General features: G+C 37.9%; 1 protein-coding gene across 1 annotated transcript; it reads left to right on the top strand.

Moving 5' to 3' along the window:
• Window positions 1–649: 649 nt before the first annotated feature.
• On the top strand, window positions 650–16,345 carry CISD1 (CDGSH iron sulfur domain 1). The gene is made up of 3 exons (XM_016220828.2): window positions 650–845; window positions 8,187–8,392; window positions 15,937–16,345. Exons 1-3 carry the CDS (start codon window positions 821–823, stop codon window positions 16,024–16,026), a joined length of 321 nt encoding a protein of 106 aa, XP_016076314.1. The 5' UTR covers window positions 650–820; the 3' UTR covers window positions 16,027–16,345.
• Window positions 16,346–18,624: the final 2,279 nt, after the last annotated feature.

The raw sequence follows: 18,624 nt of genomic DNA, 5'->3' as shown, positions 1-18,624 counted from the left end.
TTAGATGCATCTTCAAAACACCCTTCAAGTTAATCCTCGCCCCAAACGTTTGCCTCTTATAAAAAAATAAAAACAACCACCAAAAAACTGGAACCCACACTGATTTCAGACTGTAGAAGATAGAGAATAATCTTAATTCTATTTTTGTGTGTGTGTGAGCACATTTTTTGGAGAAATTAGCTTCTCTCCCGCACCCCCCGACCCCTTAGCGCAAGCTCCAAGGTCCTCGACTAATGACTAACTGGGCAAAGGCAGAAGAAAGATGTTCACTGAGAGCAAGGGGAGACCTGGAATGGGACTGTACACTTGATTTCTGTGTCTCCCGCTGGCATCTTGTAAGAACGCTGGAACTGGCCTTGCAGGTACGGGGCTGGACAGTAAGCGTTTAGGTAAGATCGTAAATACCTGATTATGACAACTGTCTTCAAAACACCCGTCCAGTGCCTCGGGAAACCTACCCACCTGGGGGAGACGTAAAACCGGGCCTGGATTCCCTATTCCCTGGCTCCGGGCTCCAGGGCCCCGCCCCTCAAGCTTGCGCAAACTCAGTTGCTGCCTCTCTAGGTCCCTTCCTCCTCCCACCTCCTGCAGCTGTCAAAATCCGGAATCATGACTTCCTTGAGGCCCGGGCCGCAGCTCTGCGCATGCTCGGCATCCTCTAGGGTGGATGATACGCACGTGCTCACGGACCGCCGCGGCGCCTGCGCCGTAGCTGCCCGGAGTCGGTGCCTTAGGACGCCTTTCGCACCTTGACTCCGTCTGTCCGTCCTAGCCCGCCTGGGTCCGTTTCCCGTGCACACGCCTTGCAAGCGCCGGCGCCATGACTCTGACTTCCAACGTACGAGGTGAAGTGGGGCCTGGGAGCGGGTGAGGCTGGCGGCCTGCGCACCGGTTGCAGCTCCGTCAGCGCCTTTCCCGGCTGTTACCGCTGCTCTGCGCGTCCGCCGGGCTTGTAACCTTGAGATGCACAAGGGCAAGCTCCTGGCGGGGGTGCTGGCTCCCTGGGCCGAACGGTGAAAGCGGTGTGGATTGGTGGTGTCCCCGGGCAGGATTGGCGTGGGGACCGTGCCGGCGTCTCCCCGGGTCTGGATCAGGTTTCCGCTAACTAGCCAAACCCTAAAACCTAAAGATCCGGCCGCTAGCTCTCCCTGTGCTCTCTGGAGACCCGTCTGCGTTCCCAAGTCGTAGCGTTTGGAGAGAAGGAAAGGAAAAACGAAAAATCCTGTTCCCCCTTCTCACGTTTAAATCACCGTGGAGTCAGAACGCGTATTGCCCCAACCCTGAAGGGGATGCATGACTAATCACATCTCAGTTTTTGCACATTTTTTTAAGGGAAGAAACCCAATCCGCGGTCTTAAGTTTTCCCAGTTTTTCGTTATGCCTCTGGCATCTGGCGCTGCTTGGCAGTGGTCCAGGAGGGACGACTGAAAACCGAGCCTTGCTGCCCTTGTGCTAGTACCTAAGCGTTTGGAAGTGTCCCCTCACAGAAGGTCCAATTGAAATGAAGAGACTTTCTAGAAGTCAGTTAATGTGAACTTCATTTCATAACCATTATTGGTGGTGGTATAGTTATTAATACTGTGCACCAGCTACGTGGTACATGTGATCTCTCTGCCCGGTGTAAAACGCCACTCCTCAAGGTCTGGTTACCTGTTAAGAGTAAAGGTAAAGAGATTGTCCAGAAGTTAATTAAATATAGCCCCATTGATTTATTTAGTAAATATTGAACACCTAGAGGGCTAGAATCTCTAAAAGGTTCCTACTGATTTGAGCCCTAATTTTGTAATAGACTCTATACATTGGAGAATTTCACTTCCGTTGTCAAAAGTTACTGGTAGAGTGAGGGTGACAACCCATTCTTTACGTTACTGATGAGGCATATAGGAGGTGATTATTTGCAAAACTTACTTCACAGGATACTCATCTCAAGTGTCAAATAGAGGCACCTTAGTGCACTTAAAGTAGGGAATGATTTTTGTTTTTGTTTGTGTTTTTTAAAAAACCAAACCTGTATTTTTTCGAGAATAAGATTATCGTGTAAAATAAGATATTCATGTGACTTGAGCCACTGGTAGTTTTTTAAGAAGACAGTTTGCACTTGCCTGGTATGGATGGAAAGATTCAAAAATGTGTCTTTAAAATATGGAGTCATTTTGTGTAAACGGGCACTAAACTCTAAGTAGCACACTACTGAAATTTGAAATAGGTGAACCCTAGGGCTTCTTAATACTACCTGCAGCCTAATCTTACTTGCAATCAAGACAGATTTGTTTTTTGTGTATTTTTTTCATCTAACCATAGGGGAACCTAAAGGTGACTTTCCCATTAGTTTGCAATTCCCTAAGGGATAAGAAATTGCTTGGTGAAGAAGGTTAACTTAAACTTGAAGTACTCAATTTTATTATGAGAAGTAGCTACTTTTTTATTTCACCTAGATGCAAAAAAGTTGTGAGTACTATGACAAAAGGCCCAAAGCCTTTGTAAATCTTTTCTACCAGCACCTTCTTTCTCAAATACAGTTGGGCAAGGTAGGGACAAGAGAATGTCTTGGGAATCCACCTTTTAATGATTAGAGTTCAAATTGTTCTCTCAATTTTTAAACCAAACCTATTAGTTTTTACAGATTGAAAATCATTTTAGATCCTTTGATTTGGGGGAAGATGACCATGTCCCCTCTTAGTTAAATAAGTTAATAAATTATAAAGGGCTTAGAATAGTATTTGACAATAGTAACCACTATATATGTTAGATAAAAAAAATAAAAGGGTATGTGTGTGTGCATACAAAATTCTTGTTTATATTCAGAAGAAAAATAATGGGTGGGTTATAAATTTAATAGGGATCAGGCCAGGACATTAATCTGGGAGAAGTAATGAGGATGAGTGATTAGAATTGATAACCAAAGATCTATGACACCAAAATTTTTTTTCTTATTGAGATGTAATTGACATACTTATACCAAACTCATTTTTAACTTGATACCAAATATTTTATTGTAGTTTATTATAGTTTCTAACCTTAAGTGGCTTTTACTACTACGGAGTCACTAATGACTCCTCCTCATACCTGATAGAAGACCTTTAGGAAGTTTACTAAACATTTTGCTCCTTGATACCTCCAAAAGTCATTGAATCTGCTTTCATCCTTAATTCCTTCCCTTTTATTTGCATGGATGGATTGAGGTCATTCTCCAAGTCTTCCAGATGTCATTTTCTCCTGCTTCCTTAAACTCTTGCCTCACTAATAATACCTATTGCTCCTCTCACTCACAGAGGTTTTCTTCTCTTCAGCCCAAAGTAACTCATAATTCACCCTCATCTTTAAAAAAAAAAAAAAAGCCAATTTAACCAAATATTTTAAAAGGCCTTCCTTAATCTGCTACCCCCTCAAGTCACTTTTTTTTTCATATTTTGCTTTATCCTCAGGTTACAAAATAGGTGTTCATCTGTCTATCTTGCACTTTATCATTCATCCCAAACCTTGAACACTACAATGATGTGACCAAAACTAAGTTTCATAAATTCTTATTCTCTGTTATGTCCTTGTCTATTTTATTAAAACTAATCCATTTGGGTTCAGTAAATTCATTGAGTCATTTAAAGTAACTATTGAAGGGTTTGGTTTTTTTGAAAAAGAATGTGCAGATCTGACAATAAAGAAGAAGCTCCTATGGGTTATAAACAAACAACAAGGGAGGGGGTGGATATAGAGCAAACAAGGTTGTTGGTGAGTTGATACTTCTTGGAGCTGAGTAAATGAGAGTTCATTAGAGTATTCCCTGTGTATGTCTAAAACATTTCATAATAAATGTTTTTATTTTTAATCTCAGGAAAAATTTAAATTTCACACTTTGGTACAATAGGTTAAGATGAGGCCAAAGATAATTCATTTGGTGTAAGAGCAATGTGATGGTGTGATGGGCAGATGGAGCTGTAAATTCAAATTAGAAATCTATTATTTCTTTTTACACAATTTATATTGAACACCACCTATATGCCATACCTTGAGAGAAAACATTACCAGGCACAGCCTGCCAATCCGGGGGAAACCTAAGGATCGGAAAGATTTAAACACAGCTCCCTTCTCCCTCTCCTGAGATGAAAAGTACATTCTGATTCTGTGGCAGTTGACACTGGACTGGAGAGGACAGTTTAGGGCAGAAAAGGAGCTAAAGGAAAAGAAATTGGGTGAGATTTCTGTGTAAATTGAAGCAAAAGAATCCCCACACTAGAGTTATAAACAAAGGTGTAGTATTTGGGAACAAGTTCATATTTTTTCTAACTGAATAATTCTAATAGAGAAAACCAGAGATTATACAATGGTAGGCCAAGGGAAGAGTAAGGATGGGAGGGATTATTTAGGAATGTGATTTCTGTATTCTGTTGTTTATACTGGCTTACTCATAGTACTGGTGTAGATAGAAAGCATTGCTAAGAAAGGTTGCATAAGCTGGGGTTTGATCTAACTGTAGGAATACTATACCTTGAAAGATGTCTATAGAAAATGGAAGTGAGCATAAACCAGAAGAGACAGAAATAATGCTCAGGTTTTTTCTGGACTCCAGAAATGTCAAAAAGTTGTTAACTGAAATATCTTTTAAAATTAGGTTTTAGCCCTGGCCAAGTAGCTCAGTTGGTTAGAGTGCCCTCCCGATATGCCAAGGTTGTGGCTTCGATCCCCAGTCAGGACACCTACAAGAATCAACCAATGAATGCATAAAAAAGTGGAACAACGTTTCACTCTTTCTCCCTTCCTCTCTCTCTCTCCCCAAAATCAATAAATAAATAAATATTTTTTTAAATGGGCCTTGATAAAGCCCCTTGTTGCCTCTGAGATTGTGTCTGTTCTTAATAGGCATATATACTACCAAGGACTAATTGTACTGGATTTTTAATTCTTTTTCTTTTCTAATTGTTGACTTTTGAATTCACCATCATTCTCACCTATCTTCATATAGTTTCATTTTCCTTCTTTTCCCTAGTTGTCAGTGGCATCCACAGCTTTTTGCCAGAAAAGACTGGTTCAGGCTGCAGTAATGAAATGATGAACAGTATTTTTCTTGTTCTGGGAAATTTTGCATTTGTCTCTAATAAGATTAGAGAATTAGAATTTGAGGAGAGGGAAAAGAAGTGTAAATTCTTAAGACTATCTTTAGCTCTATAATTCTGAAAAACTCACTGCACCAAATACAAAGCCATTTTCCGTGTGTGTGTGTGTGTGTGCGTGCGTGCGTGCGTGCGTGTGTGTGTGTGTGCGTGTGCGTGTGTGTGTGTGTGTGTGTGTGAAGTTGGATCACTCCCCATCAGGCAGCCACTCTTGGGTGATATCTACAGTCAGTTCCCATTCCTTTCATTTGCTGTTGCCTCTTTTCTGTGTCAGTTATTCTGTCATTTCAAATGTTTAAATAAATAAATAAGGTTACCATATGGATTCTGTTGGTAATATAGAGAATAGAAGAATGTATTAATGGATAAAAAAAGATTCTTTTGGCCTATTACAAGTTTCAGGTAGAAATTCCTATTGGATTCTCTCTTATATCATGAAACATGTTAATACTAGCCAATTGGAGTTGTTCTTTGGGTCTCAGGCTTTTTTGTAATAGGTAGGCACCATTAAAGTAAATCTGTTAGAGATTGCTTCATAATTCACCTAAAAATAAGGTGCCACTAAGATCAACAGCATTTAAGGAATTGTGTTATTTTAGTCTTTCATGATATTCTCCCTTTTAAATTTCTTCTAAAGATAATATTCAACAAACATAATTGAACATATACTATACAAAACAATATTTTAGCCCATTTTGTGATAAATACATTAACTATTCAGAGTGGCTTTCCATTTTCCATTATCGAAGAAGTGGATTGCTGTAGCTCCTGACAAAATATTTCTCAAGGGAATTCCAAGGTAAATAATGCATCAAAAAGGAAGATCATGAGTCAAGCTAGAAATCAGAGCAAAGTTTCAGACCTGCTTGGAATTGCCACAGGGAAATACTATGAAGCAGCACTAAAATTCAAGACAAATCTATGCAAAATGTTCAGTAAAAAACATTCTTCAGTGAAGCCAAAGGTTTGAAGCTGTCAAATGACTTATTAACTTGTTTTCTTAGTCATGCAGCACCTGGGAAGGACATTAGCGTTAATGTTTATTTTATGGGATTATAGCAAGGAGGAATGGAAATGTTGGAGGAAGGAAAACAAACTAAATTACTTTGTAGAGAGAAATACTGTAGTTGAAAATAGAGTATGAGGAACATGCTAATTAGAAACATTGATAAAACCTAAATTATTAAATGAGCTAAGAGAAGACCAAGATAAAAGGAACTGAGTGTGAGAATGCTTGTTTCTTTCCATTAGAGTTTTGTAAGAGTGAGCTCCAATTTTATGTAGGCACTCTCGAGTACAGTGGTTAATCACATTAGTGCAGTAAGAAATTTGACTCAGTAGTGCAAACTAAGCCATACAGTTAATTATTCATTGTATGTTTTTATTTGGCCTTGGAATGTGTTTTTTATACTTATCTCTCTGGGGCTTTATTTGATAGTCTGGGAACTTATTTCAAACACTGTGAAGATCTGACTCAGGAAGTGCTGGGAAGCAGTCCAGTGTGTTTATCCTGACCCCTGTTCAACTTTTTCCTGCAGCCCAGTCCGGGCTGGGAATAGACAACTCTCCTCTGTGGCTGAGGCTAACCAGACTATGCAGAACTTTCTCCTCTCCAACAGTCTCTGGAAATGCGGTAGTTGTCAAGCGCTTGGGTTTCTAAGGGCGCCTTGAAAAAGAGAAAGCTATGGCCCTGGCCAGTGTGGCACAATGGTTAGAGCATTGGCCCACACACCTAAAGGTTGTGGGTTCAATTCCTGGTTAAGGGCACGTACCTGGATTGCAGGTTCGATCCCTGGCCCTGGTTAGGGTACATGCGGGAGGCAGCAAATCGATGTATCTCTCTCACATCCATGTTTTTCTCTCTCTCTCTTCCCTCCCTCCATCCCTCTCTTTTACTTTCTCTAAAAAATCAATGGAAAAAATATCCTCAGATGAAGATTAACCAAAAAAAAAGAAAAAGAGAAAGCTATGTAGACAGAATAAGTAGGTGACCTGTTAGTCAAGCAAATAAGTAAGTAGAAAAATGTGATTAAACTTATTTTTTTTATTTTTCAATTACAGTTGACATTCAATATTATTTTGTTAGTTTCAGTTGTACAGCATAGTGGTTAGACATTTATAAAATTTATGAAGTAATCCCCCCAATAATTCCAGTACTCACCTGGTATTATATATAGTTATTATTGACTGTATTCCCTATCCTGTACTTTATATCCTTGAGACTGTTTTATAACTACCAATTTGTACTTCTTAATCCCCTTGCCTTTTTCACCCAGCTCCACAACCCCCAGAATGTTATTAAACTTAAAATGAAGTTTTCAGGGAATCCAGATAATCATCCACTGATGGATAATGGAAATTTATTAAATGAGAATATAACTGTAATTATATTAATCATGTTTAATATGAAACTAGTTCATTCTGATTTTTATTGTAATGAGACAGCACTTTGAAATTCAAAAAAACAAACAAAACTTTTGAATGACTTTGAAGCCCAGAATCATGCCAGATGTGTTCCTTTGAATGTTTACTATCAAAGGTGGTTTGTTTTTGTTTGTTTTTTCTTTGGATACCAATTCTGTTTGTGGTTATGCGTTTTAAAACCACTAAAGGACCTACTATTTAAATGAACTCTGAGTCATTTTGTTAACATAATTACCTCCTGATTGGGGGGGGGGGGAGGCTGTCATCTTGTTAGTGGTCTGAATTTTTTTAATGTATTTTTTTAAGCAGTAGGTATCTGCAGGCTCACGTGTTATTTTAAATCTTTTTATGAACACTTTAAAAATACTATTAAGCCGTGTTCTTTTTCCATATATAAAATGATTTTAAGTTTCTCTCTTCTAGCTTAATTTAGCTGTCATCGCTCAATAGAAAATACACAGTTGCCTAACTATGGACTGGAGAAAGTCTTAACAAAGTCTTACACCAGTGTGTTCTGATCTTCAGTTAACATTAAAAATCAACATTGACTGTTGGGATGCTTAATATTAAAAAACTGGATTTCCTGAACATTCATGTTAGATTATTAACGTGTATTTGGGTTCTGATCATTGTTCCTGATTTTCTTCCCTGCTCTAGTTGAATGGATCGCAGCAGTTACCGTTGCTGCTGGGACAGCTGCAATTGGTTATCTAGCTTACAAAAGATTTTATGCTAAAGATCATCGCAACAAAGCTATGGTTAACCTTCACATTCAGAAAGATAACCCCAAGGTCGTACATGCTTTTGACATGGAGGATTTGGGAGATAAAGCTGTGTACTGCCGTTGTTGGAGGTCCAAAAAGGTGAGGAAAACAAGTCCTTTATATTAGTAGCATCTTTAATGTAATATTTCTTTATAAACTAGTCTATCAAACAGGTATCACCAGATCCTGTTAAGATATGCCTTTTTTTTTATTCTTTTTTTTAATGGATCCTGTCTTCTGTTTTCCTTATACTCCTTAGGAATATAGTTACTAAAATGTATAACCTCTATACAGTAAAATTATATCATATCCTCATCGAGTTCAGGTGAATGTACCATATCCTTAGTCAAAGAAGAGAGAGAAATTTCTTTATTTACTCTTAAGATTTCCTCCCTAAGTGGATCTTAGCTCTACTATCCCACAAAAGGAAGCATGCAGCCTAAACAGGGAAACAGAAGAGGTAAATTCCTTTATTGAGCATTCAAACTCTGGATTATAGGACCACTTTTAGAAATTTCAAGAGAAAGTTTTGGAAAATTAGCCTTGAAGATTTTTTATCTGTTAAACATATTGACCTTGTATCCTAAGCTTTCTTTAAGCTGCAGCTCCTATAGTTAAATATCTAACATTGGATTTTTTAAAATCTTATTTTCTTTTGTGAGAATTGCATTTCATCAGTTTCCATTTGGAAGTGTCATCTGTGATACCTGCAGCTTTTAGAAAGTGATGACAGCTACTGATCTAAAGATGGTAAAATGCTCTTGTAAGTTCATCTTGAAAAGCTTCGTACACTGAATGACTGCAGAATTTCTGATGTGGTGAAAATACTGTATGTATTGCCACTGTTAGCATTTAAACAAAATGGATTTCACTAAAGATGACTCTATAAGGCCTCAGAAAATAGATAGTAAAAATGATATATCTATTTCTGAAACCACATTATGTGAAGGACCTCTTCCTGTACTGGAGAGCCATTATCACAAATCAGCGTATCACACACTAGGCACTGGGAAGCATATTATACTAACCCCCTTCTCCCAGCACAGTTGACGTTGTATAATTCAGTGATATAGTGCTTACATTATGTCATTGTGTCTAAACAATGCTTGATGAACATATGGAATATGAACCAAAAATTAATAGTGCCATTACAGCAAGTTGTATTGTGAGAAGAACACTGTTTATTTGGAATGTGGGACTGTTCAGAAGTACTAGTGGGGTTGCTAGAAAATGATCCTCAATAATATTCTATAGACTAGATCTAGTTTGTTTTTTAAAATTATGCCTATAATAGGTTTCATTCTCTTGTTGTTCACCAAAATATAGACAGTAATACCCTTAGAAACTAAGGAATTTCTAAGTCAAAGTTGTAATAGTTAATAATTTATTTTAAATAGTTAATTTAATGTCTTCTATATATATATGCATGCATGACAAAAGTTAGGTAGTAAGATAGAAGGTATCATAGATGTGTACAGTGGATACAGTACAAGGGCTTTAAATAAAAAGGAGAGTTTACACTGTGGGCTAGAATTTTCTGGGAAGGCATAGTGATGCATATGGGAGTTAAATTGTCCCAGAAATATTGGTGGCATTTGAATAAACTAGTAAGTATTGGAGACTTTCTCAAAATCTGCTGGAAAGGACTCACACGAGCAAAGATGGGACCAATGAAGAATCTAGTCTGATCCTTGCACCTGTCTCTCTCACCCCCCCACCCCACCCCATCTGGAAATAAGTCCAAATTGAAGAGAGTCTCCAGACATGGGAGGGAGGGGGGGAGCTCCTTGTCAGGGATTTCAGACATAAAGTTAAAATACTTATACCAGGGTGCTGGCTGTGGGAATGGAGAATAATGAATAAATACATGAAACATTTTGAGGGGAGGATCAGCAGAATGCAATGATGATTGCTGTCAAAGATTGGGGGGAAACTAATGTTCACTGAAGTATCTAAGCCTGTAGGATTAGAAGAGGTGGTCACATAAACAGCAATAAGGAATTCAGGGTGAACAGCTGATTTCCTGGGACAGTGATAAGGAGTTCCGTTTCAAAGAACGAATTAACGGTGACAGTTGAATGGAAATGTACAGCAGTCAGTGTGAAATGTGGGACTAAAGTTGAGACATCAGGGTTAGCGATAGAGATCAGCAAAACTGATGAGTCAAGCGTAGGAATGCAACCAACAAATCCTTGATACAGATAAAAATCAAGGGCTAAGTATGAACTCTTGGAGAATTTTCTGCATTTTGGAAAGAGAAATAAGAGCCAACAAAGGAGCTAACTTAAATGGGCCAAGTTAGAAGAAAACTAAGAATATCATGGCTTCACAGTAGAAAGGGGGAAAGTTTCAAAGATTTGGTTGTCAACATTTGTGCAAAGTCAACCTGGTGGGTAGACTATTATAGTGAGACTGTTGGATTAAGCAATTAGTCAATTGACCTTTTGGTGTCATTTCAACAGAATAGTTAAAATAGAAGCTGCATCCAAGTGGGTTAAAGTGTGAATTACAAATAAAGAAATGCTAGAAGTCAAATGCTCAGTAAATGTGACAGTGAACGGAAAGGAAAAGAAGCAACAGTTTTACTGAACTGTAAAGCTTAGCTTTGAGGTCAAGTAAAGTGTGTTTACTTTAGTTGGGTTTTCCCAGAAAGTAAAGGGTCAATAAAGCAAATATGTTCTTTCATGGACTAAGATCTCAAGTATTTCAGGAAAATCACAAATGAACAGAAGCTAGTGATTTAAATGTTTATTTATTAGACTTTATAGTTCAACATAACATTCCAGGATTATTCTTGCATCATACAATTTAGAGTTTCCAGATGGTTAAACTAAGGATTATCATTTCCCATGGGCAGACTTTAAGGAAAGGAATGCCAAACCAATCATTGTGTTTTTAATTTTCTCAGTCTTTTTTTTTTTTTTTTAATATGTTTTTATTGATTTCAGGGAGAGGAAACAAGAGGGAGAGAGAGAGAGAAACATTGATGAGAGAGAAACATCTGTGGGCCTCCTGCTGCACACCCTCCACCAGGGATCAAGCCTGAAACCCAGGCGTGTGCCCTGAGTGGGAATTGAACCAGTGACCTCCCAGTACACAGGGTGACACTCAACCAACTGAGCCACATCAGCAGGTCTCTCAGTCTTTTTTGTTGGATTTATCTTTTATGCCATTAGTGATCCTCTTTGCATCTAGGATTTGTTACTTTTGAATTTTCACTGAATCTTGGGTACTTTTTATTCCCAAGTGAATTAAGAGTTCGCTTTGAATATTGCTCAAGTTAATGGATGTTCTTATCCTTCAGGCATCTTTGGACACTCCCTACATTTTTTAGGTTCCTAAGGTTATCACACAGATGCCAAGTCACACACTTACATGTCAATGCATGAAAGACTTGTAATTAATACCTTTGATTAGATAGCTGTATCGAACTTATATTCAGTAATTTTTTTCCTTATACAACCCAGTTGTGTTTATAATAAAACTTAAATGCCTCTTTTATCTATTTCCAAAAGAAGTTATATGCAATATAAATGCTAATCCTAATTCATTCTTAAGGCACAATTGCTGGTTTGTTGTGTGCATCTAACATGAGCAATTTTCCCAGACCTAATGAATCAAATCTCTTAGTAACGTGTAGAAATTCATTTTTTAACACACCCCATTCTCCCTCTTCCCTCTAGGATTGGTATGCCCTCCGCTGTTTCAGGAACTGGCCTGTTTAATAATATTTCACCAAAGGGCTATCCATATGTAAAGTGAGAAGGAAAGGAGCCAATAGAGAGGAAGTGATTAAAGCAACTACAGAGAAAGATACTATTTGAGAACTTGGTGTCTTGAAAGAGGGTGGAAGGAAATGAGACTAAGCACAGATGTGAAACTCAGCCTTAAAAAGGAAGAAGATAAGGGAAAGTTGATGTAAGAGAGAAGAGTATGCAACATAGTCTTCCTAGCTTCCCATCCCACCCACCCCCATTCACCTCGGGTTAGTTAACATCACTTGCTGAGTTGTGTGGTGGGCACCTGGAAGGCAGGAGAGACTGAACAAGGACAGCAGAAGAATGCAGACTAAGAAACAAAGGAAAGCCCCACCAGTTAACATCAGGAGCACAACTGAAATTGAAATGCAATGCAATTGGACATACTACGTAGAATCATTTTCTTTTATTTACAACTTCAGGGGTTAAGTTGGGGGTTTTTTTGTTAGTGGTGGGCTTGTGTTTGTTTTGGGGTGTGTGTGTGTTATAGAAAGTCTCCATCTGTTGATGGTTTGGAAGTGAGTTGCACTGAGTCCATTTTTTCATAGAAACAGTATTTAACAAATAAAATAGGATATTTTCTGAATGTTGGTCAATCCACATTAGGACAGTCTTGTAAAATCTTAATTCTGTTTATACATTTTCCTATTATATCTACTATCTTATGTTTACCAAAGTAAGTACATAAGAATGGTATAAAATGTCATATTCTTTCCGGAAGTTTCAAACATCTCACTGCATTTGTTTTCTTTCTCAACCAGAGCAATCATGTTTCTCAGAGTAGTTTATGGTAATGAGCCAAAATGGCCCCAGGCAACTTCCTTGGGAAATATAATCTGAACTGTCATTAAAAATACAAAGTTTGGAGAAGGGAAGATAAAAAATTTTCTTCAGTTGTTGCAGATAGAAGAGATAATTCAAGGAGGAGTGTATATTTATTTCCAATTTGAATCACCATAAAAACAGAAACATCATAACTTGAGATACAGGGCCATCAAAAAGAAACAAATCTTGCCTAGCCAGTGTGGCTAAGTGGTTGACCTTCAACCCATGAACCAAGAGGTCACTGGTTCAGTTCCCCTGCACGTGCTCAGGTTTCAGGATGGATCCCCAGCAGGGGGTGTGCAGGAGGTAGCCCATCAATATTTCTCACATTGATGTTTCTATCTCTCTGTCCCTCTCCCTTCCTCTCTCTAAAATCAATAAAAACATATTTTTTTTAAAAAAAGAAACAAACAAATCGTGTTTTTTATGAAGACCCTGATAATGTTGCTGATTTTCCAACTGGAGAACAAGGATCCTGGTGTTTTTTGTCTCCTAAACATTTATTTCAACCTCTTTTCCAGAACTCTCTCTTCCCTAGTTTTAAAGATATTTGAGATTAGTATATTTTTAATTGGTTTAACAAACATAATAGGTTATTTTCTGGACATACAGGAAATTTTTAAGTATTGATACTACATGAACTGGATTAAATAACACCCTTTGTGTTTTTATAATTTCAGCTCTTGGCTTGACAAATTTAACAAATTTCAAAATTTTAAATGAAAGAGGTTTAATAATATTTTTGTGTTTTCATTACATCATTATTTAATGCAAAAACTATTATACCTAGAGTATGTTTGGAAGCACTTACCTATCACTCATTTTCTTTCTCCTAAATGAAAAGCTTAAAAATAAAGTAAGACACTTTCTGAAAAACATATTATGTAACTTACTATTTGAATTTTAATACCAAGTAATTACCATTCATTCATTTATACTATATTAAGGATCATGAAGTAATTTCAATAAATATATCCCATTGACATGGACAAAGCATTCCTAAGAGATTGCTAATCTTACTCGGAAATAACTCATTTTAGCTTTTGGTTGAAAATAAAATGTTTAGTTGTTCATAACTTAAAATGAGAAATCCCTAATGCCTAAATAAAATGAGAATACTTAACCTTCACATGAAGTTTGGGAGATGATTCTGACTTAAGTCAATAAGTAATTTCTGTGGGTAATTGATAATAGAAAGTACTATTAAAAGATATTAGTACCTAAGAGATATTAGGCATAAAAGCTTTATACACACTTTAAAAGCATGAAAGTTTAAGAAATAAACAGAATCTGCTACTCTACTTTTTAAAGAAATATTTTAATTTTTACTTGTTTGCTTCTAAGAACATGATGAAACGTGAATTTCAGTTTTTAGGCAGAAACAGATTATTGTAAAAAGTGAGTCATCAGGCGATTTTACTCTTAAAGCCAAGACTCTTGTTCCTTTACTCTTCTAAATAGGCTCCTTCAGTGCAATGGTGTACCTTATACTAAACATGAAACTCTAAATTCTGGAGTGTAGGTACATCCCAGGCATCAAAAATAAAGGTGCTAGCTATCATTGAATGACATGAAATAAAATAATTTAGTGATAATTGGACTAAGTGTAAATTGCTGATGAGACACCTAAAACACTGTTGACTTCTTATTTTTATTGTTTAACAGTAAGATGGATATATTTGCAAAAACCATTAAGACATATATATATGTGATACATATATATGTGTGTGTGTCTATATATGTGTGTGTGTCTATATATATTGGGGGTCACTTATGAAAATATACCTAATTATAATAACCAAAGAACATATAAAACAATCTTGTCAGAATATACATTAGACCTGAGAATGAAAACTACAAGAATAAAATAGGATTTGGCAAAAAAATTCTGATGTTTATGAAGAAGAATAAATAGGTAAAGTTTAAATAGAGTTAGGTAAAGGGTAAACATGAAAGGTTTAATGAAAAATAATGTGGCCTGGCCGGCGTGGCTCAGCGGTTGAGCATTGACCTATGAACCAGGAGGTCACGGTTCGATCCCAGTCAGGGCACATGCCCGGGTTGCGGGCTCGAGTGCAGCCGATCAAGGATTCTCTGTCGTCATTGATGTTTCTCTCTCTCCCTTTCCCTTCCTCTCTCTGAAATCAATGAAAACATTAAAAAAGAAGAAAAATGTGGAGGGAAACTAGCCCAATTTTAAGCATTTTATATCATATTTTGATAAAATTATGAACAAAGGTATAACAATTTAGGAAGCAACCTCTAATAACGTTGAAGCAACAAGATCTAGAACAGCGCTTTGTGATGTGTACTCGATAGAACGCCGAGATAATGGATAGAGGTGAAGGCGCCCGCAGCCGAGAGAGCTTCGAAGAGCTTGGGTTGAAAGACAGGTTTTTTATAGCAGGACCCTTGTAAAATAATGTATATTGTAAATCAAAACAGCTCTGTATGTTTTTTAAACACAGAATGAAACCATATCAGAATATATCGGAGCACTTTGGCGCACTCTGGGAAGCCACTGTTGAAAATTTAGTTTTGTCTCTTTTCCTCCCACTGGACACCAAAATGTCAGTTATATGAAAAAGGTGAAATCATGAAAAGGAATATAAATCTAGCATATTTCTAGATAAAGAAGCCTCCGTAAAGGATATTAAAAAGAGACATGTATGAAAGGAAATGTATGATGTTAAAAAGGCCTATTTGTATGAAAGTGGAAAAAATTAAGGGGATGAAAAAATACGCAAAATAAAAAGGATTAGGGAAAAAATTATACAAAGGTGATCAACTAAAGGGATAATATACAAATTGATTTTAAACAAACTTAGGCTCTTACAAACAAATAGGCAATGGACATAGCCAGCTCACTAAAAAGGAAATGTAACTAGTGTATAAACACAGAAAGGGTTTTCAAAATCCATAATCGGATATCACAAATGGAAATGCTATTTTATATTGAGTTATCCCAATACATATGTGAATTGAACGTCACCCCCACTCTGCCAAACATAACACTGATTCTGTAATCAGACGTTTCACGTTGGCTCTTTCTCTCCCCAGTTCCCATTCTGTGATGGAGCTCACACAAAACACAACGAGGAGACTGGAGACAACGTGGGACCTCTGATCATCAAGAGGAAAGAAACTTAGATCCACAGTTTTGATGCTGCAAACCAACTTGTCCTGGTTGTTTAATTAGAATGGCTACCACTTCTGTCTAATTCACCTTCTCTGGGTTCTAGATGTGGTATATTACAAACTGCAGCTTCCATACTCATGTCATTTGCCTTACTTGTTGAACCATCGTGGTGCACATTTGTTTTAGCAAAAAAAAAGGGAAAGGTGAAACCAATCTCATGGCCTGTGGGTTATTTTGGTTTTGTAAGGATCCGTTTCTTTGCATTTAATGTAATTACATTGGAATGCAGTTGTATGTTGAAGTTAACATATTAAATTATTCTCAAAATCATGTCTATGCAGATTTATTTATACTTTTCAAGAAAAAATGATCACCTTTTATTACTTAGTTAACCTAGAAAGTAAACTAGGTGTGATTAAGCTACGCTAATCTCTTAACACAATCGAGGAAAACCCGTTATGACCTTGGTTTTCTTCTCGACAGAGAAAATACGGCTTCTGTGTTTTCCCAGTTTTTAATCAAAATGAACTTTGAATGTTGTCCTGCTTATTTAGAAGTGGGCCATGTCAATAATAAAGGGGTAGCCCTACCTGGTTTGGCTCACTGGTTAGAGCATCGGCCGTGGACTGAAGTGTCTCGGGTTCGATTGCAGTCAAGGGCACGTACCTTGGTTGCAGGCTGGATCCCTGGCCCCAGTCAGGAGGCAACCAACCAATGAGTCTCTCTCACATCAATGTTTTCCTCTCTCCCTTCCACTCCCTCTGAAAAGCAATGGAAAAAATATATCCTCGGGTAAGATTAAAAAATAAATAAAAATAATAATAAAGGGGTGGTAACTTTTGTACTCATCTTCATGGATATTTAATTGATCCATTAAAGTAACCAGTAGTGGCTATTTAGATCACGGAATAGATTTAAAGTAGACATGAAGGATGTCTTAAAATATAATATTCCAGAATTTTATCCCATGCTCTTGAACTAGAATTTCTTTGGATATTAAAACATTTTCATGTTCCTTAATCTAAAAACTCAAGTGGGTGTGGTTAAGTTAATGTGAGATGTTTTCACACAAAAGTTGTGTGCAATTGTTTTTCTCATTTAAGTACCCTAAAGCTTCTAATTTTTCATTTGACTGGGAACCTAGGCTGAGCTGCTTTGGCTCACTGAGAAGTTGGGGCAGAGAGAGAAGGAGGCCTTGGAAACAGGTCCAGGGACCTTGGAGACAGGTTCAGGGGGTAAGCCTAGGATGAGCTGCCACTGCCCATTGCTTCGTTGGTTGCAAGTCTTGTGGGGTCCCCTCAGAGGGATGGAGATGGCGCTGGCAGCTCCCCTGGGTGGGAAGCATGAACTGGGTCCTTTGTCCTGAGTGTATTTATCTCTTTCTTGCAGGCAGGAATCTTAGAGGAGGGTCTCAGGGGAGGGTCTCAATAGAATATTCATCAGCTTTCCAGAATATTCATCATGTGTGCTTTCAGGGTCATGGTCTCCACTGATTGGTTGGTGCCAGGGCAGGAGGGTCATTAGTCAGTGCACCTGGTCCTGAGGCAGCCATGGAGTCACTTGTCTGGTTTTGCTGTTTTCTGGGCCTGGAGCTGAAACACAGCTGAGGCCGAGATGTTATCTTTAGGGAGGAACTGCTCAGGGGGTCTAAACCACATGGCCAGCCGCATGCTGGGGGAGAAGAGATTACCCTGGGGACAAGGTTCTTGTTTTCCAGTTTTGCCCCTTGCTAGGCTTCCTGCCCTGGTGAGTTCCTGTACCTGAATTTCTGTACCTGGCCCATCTAACACCAAGGTTCTATATAAAGTTCTCGGGCTGCCCAGCCGGCGTGGCTCAGTGGTTGAGCAGCAACCTGTGAACCAGGAGGTCATTGTTGGATTCCCCGTCAGGGCAAATGCCCAAGTTTCTTGCTCGATCCCCAGAGAGGGCGTGCAGGAGGCAGCCGAACAATGACTCATCACTGATGTTTCTATCTCTCTCTCCCTCTCCCTTCCTCTCTCTGAAATCAATAAAAACATTTAAAAATTTTTTTAAATTAAGTTCTCAGGCTTATTATTTTATTAAGATATTAAAATAACAGTTTGATTTTGATACTTAGTTTTATATGTGAACGTTCTCATATATGATTATTAACACAATGCATTGAGACTTCATGCATTAAAAAATGGTTTTTAATTCACTTTACCATCGTGGATCCAAACTAAGGATAGTGCCCATCTGTCCTAATCCCTTCACAACCTATGACTTCAACTTGGAGATATGCCAAGGAATATTGTTAAACTACACATCTGCCTTTCCTGCAAAAAGTCTGTATTTTTTCTGGATTTAAGTGAAGAACTATTTCATAAAAGAGTTGCTTATGTTAACTGAAGTTGCCAGGAATCCTGCCAAAGGGGAAAGACTGGCAATAAAATTTTAATCAGTAAATGAGTGAATGATTAAGATTATAAATTGGGAGTGTTGATAGAGTCACCCCTTAGGTCTATGGACAACAAAAAAGGCAGTTCGGCCTCAAACATGGAACAAAAGAGTGCCGAGCTGAGAGTGTTGTCAAGGAGGCATTGTGTAAACTACACGTTCTCCACTTTCAGTAATAACCTTTATGTCTG

The sequence above is a fragment of the Miniopterus natalensis genome, chromosome 14 (genome assembly GCF_054644295.1).
Source record: "Miniopterus natalensis isolate mMinNat1 chromosome 14, mMinNat1.hap1, whole genome shotgun sequence".
Taxonomy (NCBI): Eukaryota; Metazoa; Chordata; class Mammalia; order Chiroptera; family Miniopteridae; genus Miniopterus; species Miniopterus natalensis.
Note: the sequence above shows the minus strand (reverse complement) of the source record. Positions and strands in the feature narration are given on the sequence as shown.

What these genes read in the sequence shown, in the direction of transcription:
- CISD1 (XM_016220828.2), top strand. Translation starts at nt 821, where the DNA reads ATGACTCTGACTTCCAACGTACGAG. An exon ending in TCTGACTTCCAACGTACGAG is followed by an intron (nt 846 to 8,186) that starts GTGAAGTGGGGC and finishes TCCCTGCTCTAG; the next exon opens with TTGAATGGATCGCAGCAGTT. An exon ending in GTTGTTGGAGGTCCAAAAAG is followed by an intron (nt 8,393 to 15,936) that starts GTGAGGAAAACA and finishes TTCTCTCCCCAG; the next exon opens with TTCCCATTCTGTGATGGAGC.